This window comes from Pleurodeles waltl, chromosome 10 (genome assembly GCF_031143425.1).
Source record: "Pleurodeles waltl isolate 20211129_DDA chromosome 10, aPleWal1.hap1.20221129, whole genome shotgun sequence".
NCBI lineage: Eukaryota > Metazoa > Chordata > Amphibia > Caudata > Salamandridae > Pleurodeles > Pleurodeles waltl.
In genome coordinates this window covers 570,845,116-570,871,731 of record NC_090449.1, presented here as the reverse complement: position 1 = coordinate 570,871,731, position 26,616 = coordinate 570,845,116, and the positions used below count along the sequence as shown (strand labels likewise).

Below are 26,616 nucleotides of genomic sequence, written 5' to 3'. Positions count from 1 at the left end.
CAACCCCCTGATGTTTTTTCCTCTTTCTATGTGTGCTGCAAAATGAGGAGAAATAAAGATGTTTCTCCTTGTTATGTTCCTGGGGAGGAGTAGCTTTTTGGCACACTCCCAGGTCTCCCAATTCTGGTAAATCTGTGAATGCATCACAATACATGGATGTTGTGTAGGAACACCCATGCAACACCCTTTGAAACCCTTCCCTGGTGCAGGTTAATGTAGTGCAGTGATTTGTGCTGCCTTGCACTACTCAAGATTTATGAGCCACAAAGGGCCACGTAAGGTGGGTTTGCATGGCTTCAGAAATCTCATTTTTCAGTTGCATCACTTGGTCCAAGAGCAACACAAAGTGGCTCCTTTATATGCCTGAGTTTTTGCCTAAATATTCCAAGCAAAGCATTCAAAGGCCATAATGTGTATGCGCCACTTAGCCGAACTTTGCCAGCCAAAAGAAACACATCTCTCTGCACGTGCTCAAGCCTATTGCTGTTATAGGCCGATATGAATTTCCTGTCCTCAATGTACGTTTCCAGCATCTGCTGATTTTAAAGTTACCAGTGATTTCAGTGTTGTTTTACACCTTTTGCGTCGACCTGAGCGTCATAGCTCTTTGATGACATGCAGTCACATTCTCCCCAGATCAGGACTTTTCCTGGGACGTCCGGTCAGCGAGAACAGTTGCTGCCTCCTAGCTGTGCGATGTGTCATGTTTAAATGTGATCGCCTTACACATGCTCCACTGCGACTTGGCTTTGTAGTGCTTGGGCTATATATAAAGCTGAGCCTGAAACCAAGCACTCCACCAGCTGCATCTAAAACCATCAGATTCCTGATTCGCCAACTGCCTTGTGAACGAGAAACCCTCTCCCTTTGGCCTGGATGCACACGTTGAAATAGGTCCTTTACAGTTCAGGCAGAGGAGAGCGTGGTCTCTTTCAAGATGGCACTGCCGGTGGATCCAGCGGAGGAGCTACGCCTGTACCAGCAAACCCTCCTACAAGATGGACTGAACGACATGCTGGAGCATGACAATTTCATCGACTGCGTGTTGAAGATCAAGGATAAAGAATTCCCGTGCCATCGGTTGGTGTTGGCGGCTTGCAGTCCGTATTTCCGAACAATGTTCCTTTCAGATCAGGAAGAGAGCAAGAAAAGGGAAATTAACCTGGAAGATGTGGAGCCGGAAGTCATGGGGAAGATCCTCCGCTACATCTACACTTCCGAGATAGACATCACCGAACAGAATGTGCAGGACATTTTCGCAGTTGCCAATATGTTTCAGATTCCATCCATTTTCACAGTGTGTGTCTCCTTCCTACAAAAACGTCTGTGCCTTAGCAACTGTCTGGCCATATTCCGACTGGGATTGATGTTAGACTGTCCTCGACTCGCAGTGGCCTCCAGAGACTTCCTGTGCGACCGCTTTTCGCTTATCACGCGCGATGAGGACTTCTACCAGCTTTCTCCCGACGAGTTGATTGCCATTATTTCCAGCGATTCCCTCAATGTCGAGAAGGAAGAGCTCGTTTTTGAGACTGTCATGAAGTGGGCTGCCAAGGAAAAGCAAAACCGGGTCAAGGCCCTGCCTGTTATTTTCGAGAGCATCCGCTTCAGGCTAATGCCGCCGGACTATGTGAAGGACCACGTGGAGGCGCATGCAGAGGTCAAATCCAGCCCAGAGCTCCTCAAGAAACTCAAAGTCGTGAAGGAGGCGGCGGAGGGGAAACTGCCAGTCGTGAAAAAGAAGAAGCCCAGTAGCAAGGATGGCCCTGGGAAGGAAGTCAATGGCGAAGTGGAAGGAGAGGACGAAGAGGAGGCCCTGCCCGGAATTTTAAATGACACCATGCGCTTTGGGATGTTCCTCGCGGACCTCATATTCATGATCAGTGACACTGGTGCAGTGGCCTACGACCCGGACAACAATGAGTGTTATTTTGCTTCTCTCTCTGCTCAGATCCCCAAAAATCACATCAGCCTTGTCACGAAGGAGAACCAGATCTTTGTGGCTGGTGGACTCTATTACAATGAGGAAGACAAAGAAGACCCTCTGAGCTCCTACTTTTTGCAGGTATGGGTTTGCTTTTAGTTTGTGTGGTCGATGTGTGAAGCTCAGCAGTTGTATTGTGGGTGTGGCAGGCTGCTATGTGCCTAGCAATTGAATCAAAAACTTATTGTGCACACGCCTTACCACTTTTACTACCATCTGCAGATCTGTTAAAGTGATGCACACATTTGGGGCGTAAAAAAGGACCATTTACCGTTGTAGACAGCAACAAAGTAGAATTTCTAATGGGAATCCGACATACAATACACAATAAGGGTTACGTGGTATACAGGGTAAGGCGGCGGAACTGCTTGCCTCACTCTGCAAACCCCAAGTTATACTAATTAAGCACTTAACAGCAGCCTAAATTTCTATTCGGATCTAAAATTTGTGAGGTTTACCAGAGAACTCCGGCTACTAAATCCTGGGTGAAATTGCGGGAGGAAGCCAGTGCTCAGTGGCAGCTCCTCTGCTATGGCGGAGGAGCTTTGCGCCCCCCGCCAGCAGCACCCGCTGCAAATCCTTTAACAACAAAAGGATAATAAACTATGTTAAATGTGTGGGGCACTGGGGATGACGAGCACTGAGGGGAATGCCCTGTACAGTCCCCTCATTGCGCATGAATGTTTGACCGGCCGTCTTGGGCCGCCAAACATTCATGCGCACTGTGCTCTCTCCAGCCCGCTCCCAATCTGCCTGGGAGAGCCCTGGCTGGGTGTTCCCAGACAATTCTATTGCTGCTCTGGGCAGCATCAGGATTGGCTCCAGGGCAGGCTAGGAGCCTGTGCCTGCCTGCTTCTGAGGAGATTCAGGAGGGGCAGTGCAGCATACAGGCCAGTTTTACATTTTTTAAAATTAATATTTCACCCCGCTCCACCCTGCTCCCTGTAACCCCCGCAAGCCACAACTGCAAGTGGTTAGTTTCAGGCGGTGGTTGCCAATGGGGCCACACCACTCACTTTTGGGGAAAGGTGATTTTTTTTCCTAAGTGGGAAGGGTATGCCCAGACGTGGGTACCTTGCTCACTGTGCCACTGGATTCAAGCTAGCCTGGCTGATGAAGGGTGATACCCTGAAACCGGTCCCAGGATGCTTGTTTCCAGTCCAGGGAGGACCTGGCTTGGCAGTTCCGGCTGGACTGTTCCCATGGGGAACAGGGTCAAGACTGATTTGCATATGGCTGGGTCCAAACTGTGGTGGCAAGGTGAGCAAAAGAATGATGGATTAAACCCAGATCTGTGGCTGGGGTAAGTGTTTGCATTGTTCAGCACTCCGTCCATCATCCTTTTGAGTTGCTAGATTTTTTTTCCTCTTCAGACATTTCCCAAGAGCAACAGAGGGACAAGTGCATAAAGAAAGAAAGAGAGAGCGAGAAAAAACTCTGCAAAGGGAGAAAGCAGGAACCACAAGAGTGAGATAACGGGGCAGGTGGTATTTGGCAGTGGTTTGAAGAGGCCTTTGGTGGAATCAAGACCATGAAGCCCTGGTATTTGGTGTGTTGACATTTAATGTTGTCAGCCATGAGCTTCTGAGTACAGCTTTGGGCCTGCACTCATTATTTTTCAAATCAGACACTGCGTATAAGGCTGAAAACACAAATTCCTGCAAGTTATTCCCTGAAAACATGGAGAGTATGTGTGCCTCCCTGCACCTTGCAATTACCAAAGCTTTATTTCGGTAACTCTAGGGGACGATTTGTAATCCTACCCTAAGTACTGATGTAAAGTGCTGCAATTTTGAGGAAATGGGTAAACCAGGGGAGTATAATGTTGATCTTGGCAGGCCACAAGCCGTTCCCTTATTTTTAACAATAACTACTAGCTTTTTACATGATTACCATTGTGGTCCATTGTACAAAAATACATTTTAAGTGGTTATCCTGAAAATCTGACATGGATTCAGTACATTTTGGTGCCAAAGCTGGATACCCCTGTGTCCTGCTAGTCTTTTTTAGGCTGTCATTTTTTATGAATCTAAAAAAACCCTGCTTTTCTCTAATGTGATCATTTTACAGGCTCAAATTAACTCAGAGCCAGATGTATGAATTTTGCAGTAGCACACACTCTGATTTGAAGTTTACAACTGATAAAAAGTTATTGGCCTTGGACAAAACCATTTTAGGAGTCAGTAACTTTTTACTGACTCCTAAAATGGGAGTACAACTGGATGCAGATTTGGCAATTGAAAGAGACATATTTTGGGTGTCCCCTCCAAATACCAATTAAATACCAGATGTATCATTGGTTTGAAACCGTAATTCTGGTTTCAAACCACTGAAAAGTTACTGACTCACGAGTTGAGGTGGTGAAAGGAAAGGGGTCCACTTTGAACTTCTTCCCATTTATGAATTTGTGTAAATGTTTCAGGGGGAACTGGCAGTGGTTCAGGGGACCATTGACAACTTTCCCAGAAATGTAAAAAAAAATAAAAAAAATAATCAGGCTTCTTTTTTGAAAAAATAATTGAAAATCAATCACAGCATGGTGGTCTGCTGACCGCTGCAGACCACTATCCCTACGATGGAGTCTAATTGGAGAGAGTTGTAATTTGCAACCTCCCCAGTGAATATTAATAATGTAGGGTGGACTTGAGCTGACTTCAATAGCTTATTTTGCCAACAAACCTATTAGTAGATAGGTCGATTTACAAAACACATTTCTGGCCACAAAAAGGTGAGTAAAAGTGTACTATTCTTTTTGTGATAACAAAGTTCGGACATCCTGCTCTTAGATTTTTTTTGGGGGTGCCAGCTTCAAATAACAAGCATTGGGAAAGCCAGTAGGTCTTGATTTTGGGACCTTTTGGATTTGCTAATGGTTTTAGCCATGCTGTACAGAGCTTCCACATTGCTGTGCAGCATGGCTTAAAAAAAAGTGAAAAAATCCTATGATGCCACTGTCTGCATCATTTTTTAGGTTTGCGGCCCAAAACGACTCAAGTGCTTTTAAAAATGTTTAAAAATGTTTTTCACCAATCCGAGTTAGATTAGTAAACGAAAGCAAACAATTTGCATGAGCAGGGGGGAGGAAGCCACACAAGAGGGTTGGAATCATAGAGGGTAGGGTGGGTAAGCAACAGGAGGGTGGGGGAAGCAACAGAGTGGTGGACAGAAGCAATACAGAGGGGACAGGGAGGGAAGCAGATGGAGAGACAAGAGAGTGCAAAATGGAGCTGGGGGGAAGAAGATTACAGGTGAGAATACATACACAAAGGAGGAGCACACAAGAGCAATTCCATCACAGAGGGGGGCGGGGTGAAACACACTTTTAGGGCAAAAGCACTGCAAGTGTGGTGGAGAGGTACATGAGGTATTGAGCTGGAAAATATGTGCACTCTTGTGGAGTGCTTAAACAAAAACAAAAATGTAGCGATTGAAAGGTAAGCAGTGGAAGGACATAAGTAATATGTCCATGTTTCAGGGGATGGACACATTCATGAAGATGAAGTAAAGCTGACACAAGTATCGAATTAGAAGTAAGGATAGCAGAGTGAAAATGAAGCTAACCAATGGTAAACAATGGACGGGATGTAAGTGCACTCTAAGCTCACAATAGGTTTCATAACAGACAACGAAGTAGCTGTCAAGTAGCGAGACCTAGTAAAAAGAAAAATGATTTCAAAGTGAAATGTGTTCTTTGGGGCAGTTTGGGAGACGGTAGTGCGCTGAAGTAGGCTGGCTTGATGGTATCAACAAAGCTCAAACAATTGCTTTTTCTACAAAACACTACAAATACACATTATAAAAGTCTAGTTCAGTATTTAAAGACATTTTTTTAAATCAAAAAAATAATTTGTTTTATCACAAGGCAGCCTAAAACTGGCTCCTCTTGGCCATGGGTGGAAGAGAGAAGAGTCCAGTAACCAATTGGTGGCTGTCAGACATGTGATGAAATGCAACTCTGTAAAATGCTAGGGCTAACAGGTTTCCATCACATGGTAAATACTGATATCCACTGGTGATGTATTTTTCGGGTGAAGTAAGTATTTTCCATTCTGAGTTTTCCATTTGGAAATGAGGCCTAACATATTGGATTGGTGTGATCTGCTGAAATAGAGTTGAAGAAAATTATTTATTACAAAACTCAAAAGTCCTATACTTGTGCATACTCCCGTTTGCGCAGAGAATGGGATTTAACTACCTGCTTATAATGTGGGCCTCAGCGTGTAATTGTGTGAGGGTTGTGTACAATTGGGAGACAAATCTTGTCTGATTTTGCTTTTATGTAAAATGCTGTGATCTTGGTGCAGCTGTGACATTAAGGTCGCAGTAATTTCTGCCAAGCGAAATCAGACCAGGGTCATGAGTAACAAGCAGAGCTTATTTTAACATGCTAACAGGCAAGTATGTGTAATGAGGTTTTATCTTGCTGATTGGGTCTGCCTGTAATGCTCATAGTTATCTGACAAGTGATCAGACATTCCTTATTATCAACGAAACCCTCAGGATTTTACCTGCTACCACCCCGCCATCTCTGTGCAGTTACTGATACCTTCAGTGTCTATATTCCAGGAGCTGGCACTAGGGCACTCATAATGAGGTCCTATGTGGCATCAAAGTGCAATGAACATTTTTTTCATAAAATAGTTCATGTTAAAAATGGTATTGGGATTGACTGTGGCTAAACTGTGCCCAGCTTCCTCGGGGGACCTGTGGATGGATGGATTATTGAGCCCTCGGTCGAAAATAAATTCAGAGTTTCTCACTGTTATTTATTTATTTATTTTTTGCCCAAATTGACCACCTCAGAAGTCTTTGCACATGGTCCATAGAGAGTTTTTCAGAAGATATTTCAGTAGTATTGTATGTATTGTATTATGTTCAGGGTGACATTATATTATACTATTAGTATTTGCATGTTGCATGTATACAGTACAGTTTCAATCATCTTAGAGCACATGTGGCGTCAGGTTGCCCCTTATATCCCTCTGTTCTCAAAATGTGCTCCCAGTTTATTAGGGATCTTTGAAGTGCACTATGTTTATGGATCTGTGTGCTAAAGAAGTATAATATACTCTGTATTTTTTGGGGGCAAAAAAATACATAAATAGGCTAATTACAGGTTTCTCACCAATTCTGATAGGAGCATTAACTCCTGTTACTAGCCCTATTTGAATAATAAGGACTGTACAATTACTGTAGATCCTGTACATTTCGCCTGTGATTTTACCTGCTGAAAGCCGCCAAAATATCTGGTGAACTACCTGTGGTAACCATGTGCTGAAAGTGAGAGAACACCATAGGTGGTACAAGGAATCATTATTCTCATCTGTCTCCTTGCTCTCCTCGGGTAAACCCATGTGGAGCACAAGCATTTTAAACTGGCATTATAGGATGGAATATACAGTTACAAGGACAGGGAAAACAAGCATTGGCAAAGCCAATAGGTCTCGTCTGTAGGAGAGCTATTGGCTTTGGCAATGTGTTTTTGCCATGTTGAAAATCGGTGTGGCTCCTGTTCAGCATGGCTAAAAGTTAGTAGCGTGGAGTGTCTTGGAGCAGAGTGGGGAGTAGAGTACTGTAGAGTGGAGTAGGGGGTAGAGTGTCATAGATGTGGGTAGAGAACTGTAGAGTTCAATTATTCAGTGGCAGAGAGTGTTGTGGAATGGAGTGGCATGAGGTGGAATAGGGTGAAGTGGGTTGGAGTGGATTGAAGTAGTGGATGAATTGGAATAGAGTCAGGTGGATTGGATTGGAGTAGAGTGGGGTTGATTGAGTGGTGTGAGGTGCATTGGAGTGGGGTGATTAAAATGGGGTCCGGTGGATTACAGTGGAGTGATTAGAATGGATTAGCTTGGGTGGATTGGACTGAAGTGATATGACTAGTGTGGGGTGGATTAGATTAGGGTGGGGTGGATTGTATTGGGGTGATTTTGAGTGGGATGAACTGGAGTGGGGTGGATTAAACTGGAATGGAGTGGACTGGAATGGGGTGGATTGAATTTATTAAATTGGTGTGGGATGGACTAGAGTGTGGTGGAGTGGATGGATTGGAGTGGGGTGGACTGGAGTGGGGTGGGTTGGATGGACTGGAGTGGGGTGAAGTGAACTGGGGTGTGGTGGATAGGTATAGAGTGGGATGGATGGGACTAAAGTGGAGTGGGTGGATTGGAACAGAGTGGGGTGGACTGGAGTGAAGTGAAGTGGTTTAGAATGGAGCAGGGTGGATTGGAGTGGAGTTGACTGAATTGAATTGAGGTGGGGTGGAATGGCGTGGGGTGGTACGGATTGGCTCAGGGTGAGGTGATTGGATTAAGGTGGACTGGATTGGGGTGGGGTAGATTGCAGTGGGGTGGTGACTGGAGTAGGGTGGACTGGAGTGGGGTGTATTGGATGGGAGTGAGGTGGATTGGACTGGAGTGGAATGGACTGGGCTGGAGTGGGGTGGAATTGAGTGGGGTGGAATGGAGTTTGGTGGATTGTATTGAATGGGGTGGACTGGATTGGAGTGGATTGGATTGGTTGGGGTGGAGTGGAATTGATTTTTTGGAGTGGGGTGATTTAGATTGGAGTGGACTTGATTTGTGGAGGGTGTATTGTGGTGTTGGATTGGAGTGGATTGGAGTAGAGTGGGGTGGATTGGAGTAGAGTGGGATGAGATGGATTCAAGTGGGGTGGAGTGGATTGGATTGGAGTGGGTGGTAGTGGATTGGATTGGAGTGGGGTGGATTGAAATGGGTGGGAGTGGACTGAATGAGGTGGATTAGAGTGGGGTGGATTGGACAGGTGTGAGGGAAATGGATTGAGGTGGGGTGGACTGGAGTGGGGCGAAGTGGAATGCAGTGAGGTTGATTGTATTGAGTGGGACTGATTTGATTGGGGTGGGTTGGATTGGGGTGGAGTACACTGGATTGGAGTGGGGTGGATTGGAATGGAGTGGGATGAGTTGGATTGGAGTAGGGTGGATTAGATTGGTATGGAATATGGTGGGTTGGATTGGTGTGGAGTAGGGTGGATTATATGGGAGTGGAGTGGATTAAGGTGGTATGGGTGGATTGAGTGGGGTGGATTAAAGTGAACTGGCTTGGACTGGGGTGGATTAAGATGGATTGGATTGGAGTGGGATGAGGTGGGTAGATAGGAGTGGTGTGAATTAGACTGGAATAAGTTGGATTGGTGTGGGGTAGGTTGGACTGTAATGTGGTGGTTTGGAGTGGAATGGATTGGATTGGAGTGGGGTGGGTTGACCTGGAGTAGGGTTGGTTGGAATGCAGTGGGCTGGGCTGGACTGGAGTGGGTTGGATTGTGGTGGATTGGATTGAATGAAGTGGTATAGATTGGATTGGCCTGGAGTGGAGTGGATTTGATTGGTCTGGATATGGGTGGATTGGATTGGTGTGGGGTGGATTGTGGTGGATTGGCGTGGGATGAATTGGGATGGAGTGGGGTGGATTGGGGTGAGATGGACTGGATTCAGGTGGGCCATTCTGGAGTAGGATGGACTGGAGTGGGGGAAGATTGTTTTAGATTGGAATGGGGCAGATTACATTTTATCGGAGTGGGGCGGATGGTTTTGGATTGGAGTGGGGCAGATTTTATTCCATTTGGAATGTGGCAGATTGTTTTGGATTAGAGTGAGGTAGATTGTAATGGGGCAGATGGTTTTTATTTTGTAGTGAGGCTGATTGTTTTGGATTGGAGCAGATTTATTTGGATTGGAGTGGGGCAGATTAGTTTGGGGCACATTGTTTTGGAATGGAAGAGGGCAAACTGAAGTGGGGTAGATTGTTTTGGGCTGGAGAGGGGCGAATTCTTTTGGATTGGAGTGGGACAGAATGTTTTAGATTGGAGTGGGGCAGATTGTTTTGGATTGGAGTGGGGCAGATTGTTTTGGATTAAAGTGGACTGATTGTTTAGGATTACAGTGAGGCTGATTGTTTTGGATTGGAGCAAGGCAAATTGTTTTGGTTTGTACTGGGTCAGACTGGAATAGGACATATTATTTGGGATTGGAGTGGTGCCGATTTTGTGGACTTTAGTGGGCAGACTGTAGTGGGGTATATCGTTTTGGATTGGAGTGGGGCAGACTGTTTTGGATTGAAGTGGGCCAGACTTTTTTTTAATGGAGTAGGGCAGATTGTTTTGGATTGGAATGGGACAGATTGAAGTGGGACAGATTGTTTTGGATTGGAGTGGGGCAGATTGTTTTGGATCAGAGTGGGGCAGATTGGAGTGGGGTGGATTGAGATGGGGCTCATTGGGGTGGATCTGGTGAGGTAGACTGGATTGGAATGGGATGGACTGGATTGGAGAGGGATTGGATTGGAGTGGGGCAGATTGTTTTGGATTGGAGTGTGGCAGATTGGAGTGGGGCGATTGTTTTGGATTGGACTGGAGCAGACTGTTTTGGATTGGAGTTTGGCAGATTGTTTTGGATTGCTGTGTGTGAGTGGGGCTGGCTGTTTTGGATTGAAGTGGGGGCAGATTGGAGTGGGGTGGGGTGGGAGTATTGGAGTATGGTGAACTGGGATGGAGTGAGGTGGATTGGATTGGAGTGTGGCAGATTGGACTGGAGTGGGGCTGATGGTTTTGGAGTGGGACAGATTGTTTTGGACAGTAGTAGGGCTGGCTGTTTTGTATTGGATTGGGGCAGATTAAAGTGGGGCAGATTGTTTTGAATTGGGGTGGTGCAAATAGTTTTGAATTGGAGTGGGGTAGACTGGAATAAGCAGATTGTTTTGAATTGGGGTGGGGCATATTTTTGTGAATTAGAGTGTCGCAGATTGAAGGGGGCAGATTGGAATGGAGTGGGTTGGGAGTATTGGACTGTGGTGTATTGGAATGGTGTGAGGTGGATTGCATTGGAGTGTGGTGGATTGGACTGGAGTGGGGCAGATTGTTTTGTAGTGGGGCAGACTGTTTTGGATTGGAGTGGGGCCGAATTAAGTGGGGCAGATTGTTTTGGATTGGAGTGGGGCAGATTTTGGATTGGAGTGGGGCAGATTGTTTTGGATTGGAGCGAGGCAGATTGTTTTGGATTGTTGTATGGGAGTGGGGCAGATTGTTTTGGATTGATCAAGGCAGATTGTTGTGGGTTGGGAGTATTGGAGTGTGGTGGATTGGGATGGAATGAGGTTGATTGAATTGGAGTGTGGAGGATTAGACTGGTGGTTTTGGAGTGGGGCAGATTGTTTTAGACTGGAATAGGCCAGATTATTTTGGATTGGAGTGTGGCAGATTGAAGTGGGGCAGATTGTACTGGACTGGAGTGCGGTAGATTGCTGTGGCTTGGAGTGGTTGGAGTGGGGCAGATTGTTTTGGATTGGAGTGGGGCAGAATGTTTTGGACTAGAGTGGGGCAGATTGTTTGGATTGGGGTGGGGCAGATTGTTGTGGATAGGAGTGAGGTGATTGTTGTGGATTGCTGTCTTGCATTGGGGCATTGTTTTGGACTGAAGGGGTCCGATTAGAATGGTGTGGGAGTACTGGAATGTGGTGAATTGGGATGGAGTGAGGAGGATTGGATTGGAGTGTGGCAGATTGAACTGAAGTGGGGCAGATTGTTTTGGATTGGAGTGAGGCCAATTGTTTTGGATTGGAGTGGGGTAGACTGGAGTGGAGCAGATTGTTTAGGATTGGAGGGTGGCAGGTTGTTTTGGATCAGAGTGGGGCAGGTTGGAGTGGGGCAGATAGTTTTGGATTGGAGTGAAGCAGATTGTTTTGTATTGGAACAGGGCAGATTGTTTCGGAATGGGGCGGGGCAAATTGTTTTGGATTGCTGTATTGGAGTGAGGCAGATTTTTATGGATTGGAGTGCCGCAGATTGTTTTGGACTGGAGCTGGCAGGTTGGAGTGGGGTGGCTTTGGAGGATTGTAGTGTTGTGAACTGGAGTGGATTAGGGTGAGTTGTTTGGATTGGAGCGGGGTGGATTGGATTGGAGAGAGGTGGATTGGAGCGTATGGCAAGATTATGTGATAAATCACAATTTCGAAAATTACACATAAAAAAGAAACAATGTTCCTTTGCAATATTCAGAACAAGATAATAGTCATCTTTTGAGAACAGCGCCCACAAGCAAAAAAAGCAGTGCAAAGTGAGAAAATAATACTTGGCAAAATATAAAAAAGTAAACAATAGAAAGTACAAGTTTGCAATTTTGTTTGTCTAACTGGGCCTGTTTTTGCCAGTCATGCAACTTCTGTTTGCAGGGCAAAAGAAGTTAAAAAATTCAAAACATGCGTGCAAAGCGAGAAAAGAAGACTTGGCAAATGAAAAAAAAGTTAGCTATAGAAAATACAACTTTGCAGTTTTTTTTGTCCTGCTGGGCATGTTTTTGCCAGTTATACACATTCTGTTTGCAGGGCACTAGAATTTAAAAGAAGAAAATAGTACCTTTATAACGTCAGGAGCAGCAGACGGCACAGATTAATTTGAATCAATCAGTGCTTGGTCCCTGCTCCATGGACAGGAACATAAATGATGATATGCCAGCCGTGACCAATTACAAGGCTGTAAAGAAGAGTGCCAGGCAACCCAACTAATGATAAGCGACAGCCGGGCTCCAAGCCCTTTTCTAAATACAATAGTCTCTCACTAGCGATACGCATTCACTAGCACATGCTATCACAGGCTTGACCCTAAAAAGGGATTGAAGCATTATGAAAATATATTCCATTAAAAGTGATAATGCATAATGGCAAAGAATTACAATACATCTGCCTTCCTTTGGGAAAGAGTAACATATAACAAAATCTTCATGCCGTTTTTGGGGTTTTCAGATCTATATTTGGCATGTACTGCAGGTTCTGTTTTACTATTTGGTGAATTTATGAAAGTTTGACTTTAAGAGGGCAATGGAAAAACTGGGCATTCAGCCAACATGCCCATGATAAATGCCTCTCTATTATCTAGATTCACAACATTGTTTTTTTTTTGTTCTCATAAGAAAATCCCACCACACTACACGAGAGTCATAAACCGACATCAAACATGGTAACCCCGTAAACCAGGTTAGAACCCAAGTAGATGCAGCACTTCACCTCTCCCGGGCCCTCCCAATGCTCTTATCCAACCGCAAATCCATGAGCGAGGAGGAAAAAGCAGAAGGGAAGAGGGGGGGGAAAAAAAGGAGGCGGAAATAATCATTGGACTACTTAGTGTGAAGAGAAGGCAGAAATAATCATAGGACTACATATCAAGAGTAATTCCATTTTGCCGAGCATTTTCACAAATGGCCAACATTCATCATTGTCACCCATTGGGCCACTACGTTCTAAGCAAGAAAAATAATCTATTGAAAACAGCCAATCCAAAACATTCGGGGGTATAGGGCTGACCGACTTTAAGCATATTTGTCTCCTGGCCAATAGTAACAACAGAAACAATACACCCTTATACGGCCTAGATAACTTCTGTTCCCATATGGACCCTGGGGAGACACCAAAAAATACTAGAGAGGGAGTCACTTCCACTTCAGTAATTATAAATTGCTTAAGAAAACCATTAATCCCTGATCAAAAAATACCTAGTTTTGGGTAGTTCCAAAACATATGTACATCGTTTGCATTAGGCTCCCCACATCGCGGACACTTTTTTTCTAATTTCCCCACAGTGGACAGCCTCTGAGGAGACCAGTAAACCCTATGCATCGTAAACAGTTGATTTATTTTCAAAGCGGTTGATCTAGTTACCGACCATAGCATAGAGCTTGACATTTCCCAAATATGCACTAAATCCAAATCTGGGAAGACCTCTCCCCATTCCTTCTCAAGAGGCAAAACTGCTGAATCTGACACATCAAGCAATGACTGATACCAAACAGAAACGTCTTTATGTATCAAGATCGAGGATAATTTCTCTTCCCAAGGATTATACACTCCCCCTTTCCCCTGAAGAGATGCTGCCCAACTTGCTAATTGTAAATACTTGAACCTTTAAAGCTTATGGTCTGTTAATTCCTCCAAACTTGATCAGGGCACCAGCTTTGCATCCTTTAAAAGTTGTCCCCACTTCGTCACCCCCTTTAGCACCAAAGCCAGTTTATCTAGAAGAAACTCAGGAGTGCCAGGGGAATCCCAGACCGGAGCCCCGGGACTGTAATAGTAAATGTGGAGAATTTGGCATACCAACCACCATACTCTAGCAGCGTCTTTAAGAAGCTTCAATCTGATCTTTTTGAAAAATTTCAGGTGACCGAACTTGTATAAGAAAAAACTACCAGCCACTGAAAACTCTTGAGTCACTGCACCCCAAAAAAACATATATTCAGACCTATCCCGTAGCAAGATCCTAACATTTTTCAAGTGAAAAGCTAAGTAGTATTTATAAAAATCAGGAGCTGCAATCCCCCCTTCCCCTTGGGCCTACATAGTTTTTGCCAGGCAATTCTAACACCTTTTGAAGACCAAACAAACAAAGTTAAGTCGGCTTGCATCTTCTGAAACCATCTCTTCTTGAATTCCAAGGGGATCATGTTAAACAAGAATGTAAATTTCGGAAGAATAATCATTTTAAGGATATTTACTCTACCTATAAAAGAGAGAGGGAGCCCGCCCCAGGTCTTAAGTAAGTTACTAGATTCCTTACAGAGCTTATCAAAATTAACCCTGGCCAATTCATTGAGATTAGAAATAACTTGAATACCCAGGTATCTAATCTGTTGCTTCACCAGCGGACTATCAAAGGTAGTATTCCAACACATAATCTCAGTTTTCTCTGAAACTTCTCCATATTCCTTTAAACGTAATAAAATTCTAGAAAACACCTGTATCAAGTCCCCAGTGTATATCATAAGATCGTCAGCATATAGAGCAATCTTCTTCTCCCAGCCCATACATTGAAAAGGAGGGATCGCTCTATCCTCTATAGCTGCTAAAGGTTCGATATATAAATTGAAAAGGAGAAAAGGAGAGGAGATAGTGGACAACCTTGTTGCGTCCCTCTCTGGATGCTATATCTGGAAGATAACTTATCGTTAATCAAGATTCGAGCTGATGGGTCTTTGTAAATAACCTGAATAGCCCTAATAAATTTCGGGCCCATCTCAAAGGCCTCCATTACACGTTGTAGAAAACACCAATTTACACGATCAAAAGCTTTAGCTGCATCAAACGTAAGGACAGACAGGGGAACTTTTTCAGAGGTCGCCAGATCAACCACACCCAGTAAATCGTGAGTCAATTCACGCAAGTATCTACCTCTGACAAACCCTTTCTGGTCCCCATGAATCAAATCGAAAAATCACACTCTGAAGCCTGTTAGACAAAATATGTGTGTAAAACTTATAATCTGAATTCAGCAGGGAAATTGGCCTGTATGAACCACCAAGGGCCGGATCTTTCCCAGGTTTGAAAAGGAGGCTTATGGCTGCCTCACTCCAAGACCTGGGCATATCCACCCCCTCCTGTAATAGGAAATTAAACAATTCTGTCAAAATAGTAACCAACTCCTCGCAAAAATTGCCATATAGTTCATTAGGCAGACCATCTGGACCCGGAGCCGTCCCCTTCTTTAAATTCAAAATCGCTGCTCTCACCTCCCAGGATCTATTTCTCTCACAAGTTGGTTCTGATTTGATACTGTTAACTGAGGGAGATGAAGTGCTTCCAGATACTCCTTTACAGACATTTCAAACGTTACAGCAGAGTACTGGTCTTCTGTATACAAGTTCTAAAAAAAAAACACAAAGGCCTCCTCTATCTCAGGATTAGTTGTGCATACAGCTCCCGTAATCTCTGATTTAACAAGTGGAATTAAATTCTTAGAGCGGTCTGATCTGGTTTTCCATGCCAAGAGTTTTCCCCTCTAAAAATAGGCCCATCTCCGATCTAGCAGATTCCAACTGAGCATTAAAGAACCCCCTCTGTTTTTCCTCCACCCTTGAGGAAGCTTCCTGCAAGGAGGCCACCTTGAGCTCAAGTTGTCTCTCTCGGCTCTATATCTACAAATGGCCAACCCCGCAAGCCTGCCTCTAATAAAGGCTTTATATGCGTCCCACAGTATCTGCAGTGTGGTGGATCCGTAATTCAGTTCAAAGAATTCATTAGTGTCTTTCCTCAGCCCGTCCACCAATAACTCATCCAAAAACAAGGAACGATTTACTGTCCATCTGGGAATAGAAACTTGACTATTAAGGAAAACTTGCATTATCACTGCTGAGTGATCTGAAAGATGTGCCGGGGCATGACAAACCGATATTACCATGTCTCTCAACTGATGTTGAATTAAAAAGAAATCTATCCTTGAATGATGACCATATTTCTTATTATTAAATGTATACCTAACCCCCCCCACCCTTCTGATGCCAAATATCAATTAAACCAAGGCCCAGCATTCCTTGTTTTATCCTTGATCGAGTTCTAGGGAAATTGACAGTTGGTCTTGGTGTGGACTTGTCTAAAGAAGGATTCAATAAAATATTAAAATCTCCACCAATTAGAATCGGATGTTTAACAAGCAGTAGATGGGCAAAAAGATCTTGAAAGGGTGAAGGCTCATCAACGTTAGGACCATAATACCCAGCGATTGTAAACCAGGTACCACATAAGGCGGCTTCCAAAATCAGCCATCTACCCCTCGGATCTTTCTTAATATTGACAACCTTTACTCCTACTGACTTCTTTATCAAAATTGCCACCCCTTTGATCGCGCATGATTGATTAGTGAACGCACAATAACCCACCCACTTCAAATGTTTAAGATATGCCTTCCATTCGGTCTCTAACAAATGGGTTTCTTGTAAGATAATTACTTCCTCTTCTACCCTTCTTAAAAATTCAAAAATTCTCCTCCTCCTCCTCCCCGGATCCCGTAAGCCATTTACATTCCATGATAAACACTTCAAAGTAGCTCCTGTCTGCTTAGCCATTACCAATTATAAAAAAGTTGTCACCAAAAGACAAAAAACTCAACAAAAAGTTAAGACCCTTCATACGAACACATAGCATACTACTGAGGACATTTTCAAACATTGCATAACTACCCCCCGCTGTTACACCACCCCACCCCCACCTCCCATACCATGTGAAGAAAAAACAAAAAACCTCCTGACTTGTACCCCAAACACACCCACTACCTCCTCCACCCATGGGAACCCTCCCTCGTCTTCAAAGGTGACTATTACCACCCGTGTGAGCTCGAGCTGGCCGGCTCTTTTTCAAGAGAAGAAAAAAACATCAACATAAATTTTTCATTTTCTCAATTAGTGCCTGGACTTCCGCGGGTTCCCTAGTATTGTACATGGTATTATTCCACGTAATCTTCAAAAAAGCCGGGAACCTCATCTGAACTGTAGCGCCATGGGACCTGAGATCTTGCATGCACTTCCCCAATTCCCATTGCCTATCTAAGGTTGCTTTAGAAAGATCCGAGCGAATCCTAAATGACCAATTGCCCATTGAGAAACTACCCGCCTTGAGAGCATGAGACAAAATTATTTCTTTTACAGAGTAAGTACCAAAATTAACCAGGATCTTCCTGGGGGTCTTCCTATCAGGCTTCCTCCTAAAGGGATCCCGATGAACCCTTTGTATATCCTCTTTCAACTTTGTCTGATCCATTGCAGGAAAAAAATTCTCAAGCAAAGTTAGTACAAAGGCCTTGATATCATCTCCTTCCAACCCCTCAGGTACATTCAGTAGTCTAATGTTATTCCTCCGTAAGTTGTTCTCCAAGGACTCTAGCTTTTCCTCGACCATCCTGCCATCACGTGTGAACTGGGAGATGCCCTGGGTATTAGACAGCACACGGGCTTCCTGCTCTGACACCGCCGTTTCCAAATTACTTATCCTCTCAGTCAAAGCATTAAGTTCAGTCTCCAGAGCGGCGCAGGACTCTCTGAATTTCCCTTGGTTATATTTGTATACCTCAAATTTGCCTCTGATCTCCTCAGATAAGGAGATCAAAAGGTTCTGTACCGCAGAATCATGAGCAGGTAGACCCAACTCTAGGGCCTCCATACACAAGGGGCCCTGCACCCCACTGCACACTACAGATAGAGTTAGCGCTGACTCCTTCTCGCCAGCCTGCCTCCCATACCTGGGGGGGAGGCTGAGGGGATCCGAGAACGAGGGGAGTCTTCTAAGGACTTTAGGGGCTGCATCTTTGCGCAGCGTGAGGTGTTCCTCAAAAAGGGTGTAAGGGGAGAAACCAACTTGTCTTTCTCAGCAAGTAGACCTTGGATGCAAAAAGCCTTACTAATTTTGCGGGACTTATTTCTGTGCCTTTTTCTGGGCTCCAAATCAGACAAAGAGAGTACAGACAAACTCCCCTTGTTAGATTTTCCAGTCCCCTTCGCTTGCACCCTCTTATTTTCGGACCCCACCTTGCTAGAAACTTGCAAACAGCTAGTTGCGCTTTTCTGAGGGGCCTCCTCACCCTTCCCAACACTAAAGAAAACTTTCTGGCTTTGCACCAGTGGGGGGCCCCTAGAAGACGCCCGCATTCTTAGTATAATTGGCGTCATCTAAACAGAGCCTCCCAAAAGAATAGAAAAATACTTGCTGCGAGCTTTAGAAGCCTTAGGGGGTCATTCCTACCCTGGCGGTCCGAGACCGCCAGGGTAGGGGACGGAGGAAGCACCGCCAACAGGCTGGTGGTGCTTCTGGGGCTATTCTGACTGCGGCTCAGAAAAGGGAAGCCAGCGGTTTCCCGCCGGCTTCCCACTGCCCCTGTGAATCCTCCACGGCGGCGCTGCAAGCAGCGCCGCCATGGGGATTCCGACCCCCTTCCCGCCAGCCTGGTTCTGGCGGTTTTCACTGCCAGAACCTGGCTGGCGGGAACGGGTGTTGTGGGGCCCCTCGGGGCCCCTGCAGTGCCCATGCCAATGGCATGGGCACTGCAGGGGCCCCCTAACAGGGCCCCACATTGATTTTCAGTGTCTGCTTGGCAGACACTGAAAATCGCGACGGGTGCAACTGCACCAGTCGCACACCAGCAACTCCGCCGGCTCCATTCAGAGCCGGCTTCCTCGTTGCTGGTGCTTTCCCGCTGGGCGGGCGGGCGGCCTTTTGGCGGTCGCCCGCCAGTCCAGCGGGAAAGTCAGAATGACCGCCGCGGTCTTTTGACCGCGGTACGGTCTTCTGGCGGTTCCCGCCAGGCGGGCGGCGACCGCCGCCCACCAAGGTAGGAATGACTGCCTTAGTGTCTTCCTCCAGTTCCCTCCTATGGATACCAAAAGCTGCTTCCAAATGGGGCCCCCAGAAGCAGCTATGAAGAAGTACACTCGATTCAAGAAAGAGGCAGCCTCCAGCCAAGATCGTGTAAATGACGCGCCATTCCTTGGCATCTCTGCTGGAAAAAGCAGCCCCTCGTCTCGCCCTAGTTCACACGGAGGGCGGGGGCGTGGCACGAAGCTCATCGGGCTCGCGGTGTCCAGGCACGCGGTTTTGGCGTCAGCAAAGTCGAACACCGGCCGGGGCAGAGCACGCGACCGCGGTGTTACGCGCCCACCATGTTCCCCCTCATAATCACAACATTGTTTTTGACAGAGGATATACACATTGGTTTAGAAAAAATACTGATGCTTTTCCTTTCAATTCTCTGATCTCTTAATACACATTCAACAACATTCCATTTTTGCCTCTTGACTCTATGACCTGTGCCATATCTCACTTTGTAAATATTTCTTTGGACCAAAGTTTTTTGTTCATCTAATTTCTGTTGGCCTATGCTGAATCACCTCCATTTGGCCTCCATGGTGAAACCTTGGTACCTGGCTTTCTTCCCTTGAATCCTGCAAAAGGAGCAACACCAGTTATATTGTTGGGAGTGGTATGATAATGCCATAACAATTCTTGAATTGCTACCTCAATTAGAATTTTAGAAACTTAAGCTCTTTGTATACAGTCTTTTAACATTCTATACACCCTTTCAACTAGCCTATCAGCTTTAGGACAATAAAGTGTTGTTTTCATGTGAACAACAAACATATCTGATAAAAACCTGTTTCCTCTCCTCTGAAGCGAATTACACTATTATCTACAAACAAAGGCCCATGTTTATCATATTTTCATGCAGTGCAATAAGCCATCTTACTGCACTGCGTGAAATGGAAAGGGCTGTAATGCGTCATATTCAACGCTATATGGCGCATTCCTGTCCTTTCATGGTACTGGGGCACTTTTTACTGCCTAGGCCCAAAAGAGGCATCCTTACGTCATGGTGCAAAGATGACTGCATTGTAGGCAGGATTGTTTTGTGAATGAATGGATATCTTCCTTTATAAAAACAATCCTGACAGGAATTTTCCTTTTTCTATGTGCAGAATGATAGGGCTGGGGGGCTGTCCACCATGGGCCACTCCCCCAGAAAGAGCTCAGCACTCTTTATTTCTTCCCGGGGGGGGGCAGTTGGGGGTGATTACCCCAATCTGGCCAACCTAGGACAGAAAGTAGAAAGCCCACTAGATACTAGGGTACTTTAAAATATATATATATGTTGACAACTGCTTCCTGTTGCGGAGACTAAGCAGGCCTACCCACACAAGTGAGTTACCATTTTTATTGGGAGACTTAAGGGAATGCTGGGTGGAAGTAAGTTTGTGGCTCCCCACAGATTTCAGAACTTTCCATCAAAGAAATGTGAGAAAAATGTGTTTTGTTAGTGAATGTTTGAGGTTTGCAAGAGATTCTGGGTAAGAAAACCTTCATGCCATCATAATCTCACCGCATTCCTGTTCCCAAGGTGTCTAGTTTAAAAAAATATGGAAGTTTGCTAAGTTTCCCTGGGTGCTGGCTGAGCTAAGGCCCAACATCTCAGCTACCCACTTTGCAAAAAAGGTTCAGTTTTGATTGGATTAGTGTGATGCATCCATGTTGGGTTTTGGGTCGTTTGCTATCACGGGCACTAGGCCTACACACACAAGTGAGGTACCCTTTTTTAAGTAAGACATGTGTGAGCAGAAAATAGTGGAACATTTATTATTACTAATTGGATTTGACTGCATTTGTGCCTTCCAAATGTAAGTCAGTGTGTAAGAAAGAAGACGTTTTGAAAAATAACCTCTAAATCATATGCTAGTACGGGTACCCACAAATTCAGAGATGTACAAACATCCACTTCTCCTAAACTCCATATCTTGTGCCCATGTGAGAAATATATGTTTCCTTCATACCCATTTTTCACTCCACATATTACACCAAATGACTTGGTCTATACTTTCTAGACAATTAAAAAAACATTGTTTGGCACAGCTCAGTTGTTTTCTTTGGAAGTTACAAACCCTATATATCTCTGCAACCAGAAGGGTCTAGCAGACATATGTTTCTTTTGTAAATTAGCCATTGTGAAAAAAAGTTACAGATGAAAACTTCACAAATGGCCATTTTATTCCTACTCATTTTCAATATTTCTTTATTTCAACAATTTGTTACTTTGGAACACCTCAGGGTTCTACACATATGATCCCTTGCTGAATTGGTAATTATATCTACTTTAACAAATCTATAGCTTTCCTGGATCACCCATGAGTTTCACACTGGTTTCCACCACAAACTGGAAGTAGGTTCAAAAATAGGAAAAATGGGCTACCTCTTTGAAAAATGCCAAAACTGTGGTGAAAAATTAGATTTTTTTTTATTCAGCTCGGCATGTTCCTGAAAGCTGCAAAGATGGTGGGATTAGCACTGCAAACTGTTCGTTGATGCCAAGTTTAGGAAAATAAAAACAGATTCTTTTATCCGGAGCACATTTTTCCTATTTAAAAAAAAAAAAACTCAAACACTGGCCACATTGTGCCAATTTTCTCAGTCCATTCCAAGGGAATCCAAAGTCCCTGGCTATCTTTATAGTCCAAAGGAAGTTGGAAAAAAGGACACAGATTTGGTGTGGATACCTGTTGGACCTGGCCTTTTTACAGGGTCATCCCCAAACTTTTTGCCTCCTTCCCCCTAGAGCAGGGTGCTGTGTGGGTAAAAGGCAGGACATGTACCTGTGTAGTTTATATGTCCTGGTAGTGTAAAACTCCTAAATTCATTTTTACACTACTGTGAGGCCTGTTCCCTATATAGGCTTACATTGGGGCTGCCCTCATACATTGTTGAAGTGGTAGCTGCTGATCTGAAAGGCGTAGGAAGGTCATGTTTAGTATGGCCAGAATAGTAATACTAAACCCTGCTGACTGGTGAAGTTGGATTTAATATTACTATTTTAGAAATGCCACTTTTAGAAAGTGAGCATTTCTCTGCACTTAAATCTTGCTGTGCCTTACAATCCACGTCTGGATAGGTTTAGTTGACAGCTCCTTGTGCATTCACTCAGCCACACCCCAAACACAGGGTACTCAGCCTCACTTGCATACATCTGCATTTTGAATGGGTCTTCCTAGGCTGGGAGGGTGGAGGGCCTGCCCTCACACAAAGGACTGCCACACCCCCTACTGTGACCCTGGCAGACAGGATTGAACTGGAAGGGGACCTGGTGCACTTCTTAGCCACTCTTTGAAGTCTCCCCCACTTCAAAGGCACATTTTAGTATAAAACAGGGCCTCGGCCCTACCACCTCAGACACTTGCTGGAGAAGAAACCTGAACCAGAACCTGCATCCTGCCAAGAAGAACTGCCTGGCTGCTCAAAGGACTCACCTGACTGCTTTCTACAAAGGACTGCTGCCTTGCTGTTGGCCTGCTGCCTTGCTGAACTCTTGTCTTGCTGCAAAAGTGCTCTCCAAGGGCTTGGATAGAGCTTGCCTCCTGTTCCCTGAAGTCTCAGGACCAAAAAGACTTCTCTTTTTCAACTGGACTCCTTGTGCGCCGAAAAATTCGACGCACAGCTTGCTCCACGGTGAAAAATTCACTGCACGCCGATCCGGAAAGACGCTGCTCGACGCCACACCTGCGGTGCGACCGGAACTTCGACGCACGGCCCGCCTGGACAACGCCGCCCGACTTATAGAGAGGAAGTCGACGCGATGCCTGCCGTGAGGAAGAAAATTCCACGCACAGCCCACCGGAACGGCGCGCAGCCGGATAACAAGCCTAGGATTCCACGCACAGACCCTGGGACATCTGGTAATCCCGCGACCCACAGAAGGAGACGGTCCGCGTGCCGGAAATGATGCACGTCTTCCCCGATTGAAAAATAACGACGCAAGTCAGTGTGTGAAGGGGCGAAACCGACGCACACGCCATTTTTCTTCCCAGAGAACAATGCACGTCTCCCCACGTGGAAAATAACGACGCAAGTCTGTGTGTGAAGGGGCGAAACCGACGCACACACCATTTTTCCACGCATCTCCTCCTCTGCGGCCCTCTGCAGAGATTTTCCACTCCAAACCAGGTACTTTGTGTTTGAAATAGACTTTGTTTGCTTTTTAAAGACTTAAGACACTTTATATCACTTTTCAGTGATATCTCTACAATTTCATATTGCATCTTTTATCGTTTTGACCTGCAAATACCCAGATAAATATTATATATTTTTCTAAACATTGTGTGGTGTATTTTAGTGGTGCTTTATTGTGTTATTGTATGATTTATTGCACAAATACTTTACACATTTCCTTCTAAGTTAAGCCTGGCTGCTCAGTGCCAAGCTACCAGAGGATGGGCACAGGATAATTTGGATAGTGTGTGACTTACCCTGACTAGAGTGAGGGTTCTTGCTTGGACAGGGGGTAACCTGACTGCCAACCAAAAACCCAATTTCTAACAATACCCTATGTGGAAAAAAATATATGCAGCCCTAAGCTCAAACCACCCCAAATAGCCAAATAAGGGCTCCCAACTGGGAGGGGGTGGGGTGAGGGGGACAGTGACTAAGGGCAGGTCTATTGTGCTTTGTTTGTGGTTTTTGACTTTGGTTGGTCCTATTTTGCATACGTACTGAAACAGTTTTATGACTTGTGCATCCCATGCCCATGTCACTGGATCCCAGCCCAGAGAGCTTGTGCACCAAAATGTTGAGTCATGAAATGTCACTGAATTAAGTGGATGAGTTGTAGGATATTTTGAATAACCCAATGATTACTTGGACATCTGTTTCTAGGAAGAGTGGCAGGAGGAGGTGGCATACAATTACAGCACTTGTGGCATGAGGCATGCAGCCTGTCGTTGTAGGCCTAGAGTGAAATGTGCTTTTTGTGGAGTACAGTAGTCCTCTAGAGGAAGCATGACATGTTTGGCCACCTCACCACTGTCTCATGACTGCCAGTGACTCTGGAATTGCCTATACAAGAAGGCTTGATTCACTCAATTCTTAGGCGGATTCCTCTACTCATACAGCAGCAGCAAATCTAGACTAATGCGCAGACACTAAGGGCCTTATTTATACTTTTTGGTGCAAAACTGCACTAATGCAGTTTTGCACCCAAAAGTTTTGCACCGGCTTGAACCATTTTTTAGCACCATCTGGGCACCATATTTATGGAATAGTGCAAGCCAGTGAAAAGGGTAGGCTAGCGTAAAAAATAATGACGTTAGGCAGGTTAGAGACAAAATAAATGACTCTAACCAGACTAGCGTCAGTTTTTGACGCTAAGGGGCATATTTATACTCTGTTTGCACTGAATTAGCGTCATTTAAAAAAAATCTAATTCGGTGCAAAACTAACTCCATATTTATACTTTGGTGCTAGACCTGTCTAGCGCCAAATTTATGGAGTTAAAGTCACTTTTTGGAAGTGGAAACCTACCTTGCCTTAATGAGATGCAAGGTAGGCGTTCCCATGCAAAAAATGACTCTATGGCCTTAACGCTATATTTATACTCCCATGCAAAAATAGTCTAAGGGAGCGTGGTGGGGTCAAAAAATGGTGCAAGGCTTGCTTTGCCCCTTTTTTAAAGCCTGGGTCAGGGCAGGCGTTAGGGGACCTGTGGGCCTATTTCCATGATGGAACACCATGGAATAAGCCCACAGGTGCCCTGCCCAGGCCCCAGGGGCACCCCCACCCACACCAGATGGACTGGAGACCCCATCCCAGGTAGGTACAGGTAAGATTGCATTTTATTTTTGAAAGTGCCAAAGGGGGCCCTGAAATGGGCTCCCATACATGGCACAGAGTGCAATGGCCATTCCCAGGGGACCTTTGTCCTCTGTGCAGGCCACTGGGGTGGTGGGCATGACTCCTGCCTTTTCTAAGGCAGGAGTCATGTGGCATGGTAGGTTTAACACCATAAAATGACGCTAATCTGGTTAGAGTCATTTATTTTTTACTCTAACCTGCCTAAAGTAATTTTTTGGTGCTAAACCCCCTTCTTCTATACCGCCAGCCCCACCCGACTAAAGTCATTTTTTTTACTCTAGCCTACCCTTTGCACCTGCTTGCACCATTCCATAAATATGGTGCCCGGCTGGTGCACAGAAATGGTGCAAGCCGGTGCTAAACGTTTTGGTGCAAAACTGAGTTAGTGCAGTTTTGCACCAAAAGTATAAATAAGGGCCAATATTTTGTAAGTTTGCACCACTTTTGCGTCAAAAAGTGACATTAACGCAACAGAAAAAAAGTATAAATCAGGGTCTTGGTGCTAGACGGGTCTAGCACCAAAGTTTAAATATGGAGTTAGTTTTGCACCGAATTAGAGTAAAAAAATTACGCGAATTCGGTGCAAACAGAGTATAAAAATCCCCCCAGTATAAATATGCCCCTAAATATGGCATTAAGGCCATAGAGTCATTTTTTGCACGGGAATGACTTTCTTGCATCTCATTAAGGCAAGGTAGGTCTCCACTTCCAAAAAATGACTTTAACCCCATAAATTTGGCGCTAGACGGGTCTAGCACCAAAGTATAAGTATGGAGTTAGTTTTGCACCGAATTAAAGTAAAAAAAATGACGCTAATTCGGTGCAAAAAGAGTATAAATATGCCCCTAAGGGCCTCATTAGGAGTTCGGCAGATGGGAAGACCCGTCCTCCGAACTTCCAATGGGGAAGTTGCTGCCACACTAGCTACCTCCCCGCTGGATCCATTAAGACTTTCCTGCTTGGCCGACTGGCGAAAACCAAGGTTTCTGCCAGTCAGCCTAGCGGGAAAGTGGCGGCTGCATTGTTTCCGGCTCGTAATCGAGCCGGCAGCAATGCTGTCGCCTGCACAGGGCACCAGCACCCTCGCAATGTTCACTGTCTGCACAACAGATAGTGAACATTGCGAGGGTGCAGGGCAGGGGGAACCCTGTACTGCCCATGCTGAGTGCATGGGCAGTGACCTTTTCTCTGCCAGCCATTTCATGGAGGTGATACCGCCATGAAAGGGCTGGCGGAGAAACGGTTGTAATCAGCAGGGCGGCTCTGCATGCAGCGCCGCCCTGGCTGATTCTGACCTGCACCTGCGGATCACCAATCCCAGCAGACGGCGGAACCCTGCCAATCTGACCTCCAGGGTCTTAATGTGGTGGTCGGACCGCCACAGCAGCGGCAATCCTGACCACCACCATGAGGCAGCTGGTCTTAAGACCCCAACCTCGTAATGTGGCCCTAAAACTATGGGGCATACTTATGGAAAGTGGCGCTGCACTGAGTGCAGTGCCACTTTCCTGTGCCCCTCAACACCCCCCTACTGCCACCATTTATTTAAAATACGGCGCACCATGGCGCAGGGTATGGGACAACATCGTCATTTCTCATGATGCTATTGATGTACTCTGCAGGAGTAGTGCAAAATATTGGCGCTACTCCTGCAGAGTACATAGGGCCCCATTCTAAAGAATG

The 26,616-nt window shown here is 45.3% G+C and overlaps 1 protein-coding gene across 1 annotated transcript in view; it reads left to right on the top strand.

Moving 5' to 3' along the window:
* The first annotated feature begins 785 nt into the window (after positions 1-785).
* KLHL40 (kelch like family member 40) overlaps positions 786-26,616 on the top strand; it is a 60,028-nt gene continuing 34,197 nt past the window's right edge. Inside the window, exon 1 of the mRNA XM_069211015.1 lies at positions 786-2,065. Within this exon, the coding sequence (XP_069067116.1) occupies positions 938-2,065 (1,128 nt within the window). The 5' untranslated portion in view covers positions 786-937. The remainder of the gene's footprint in view (positions 2,066-26,616) is intronic.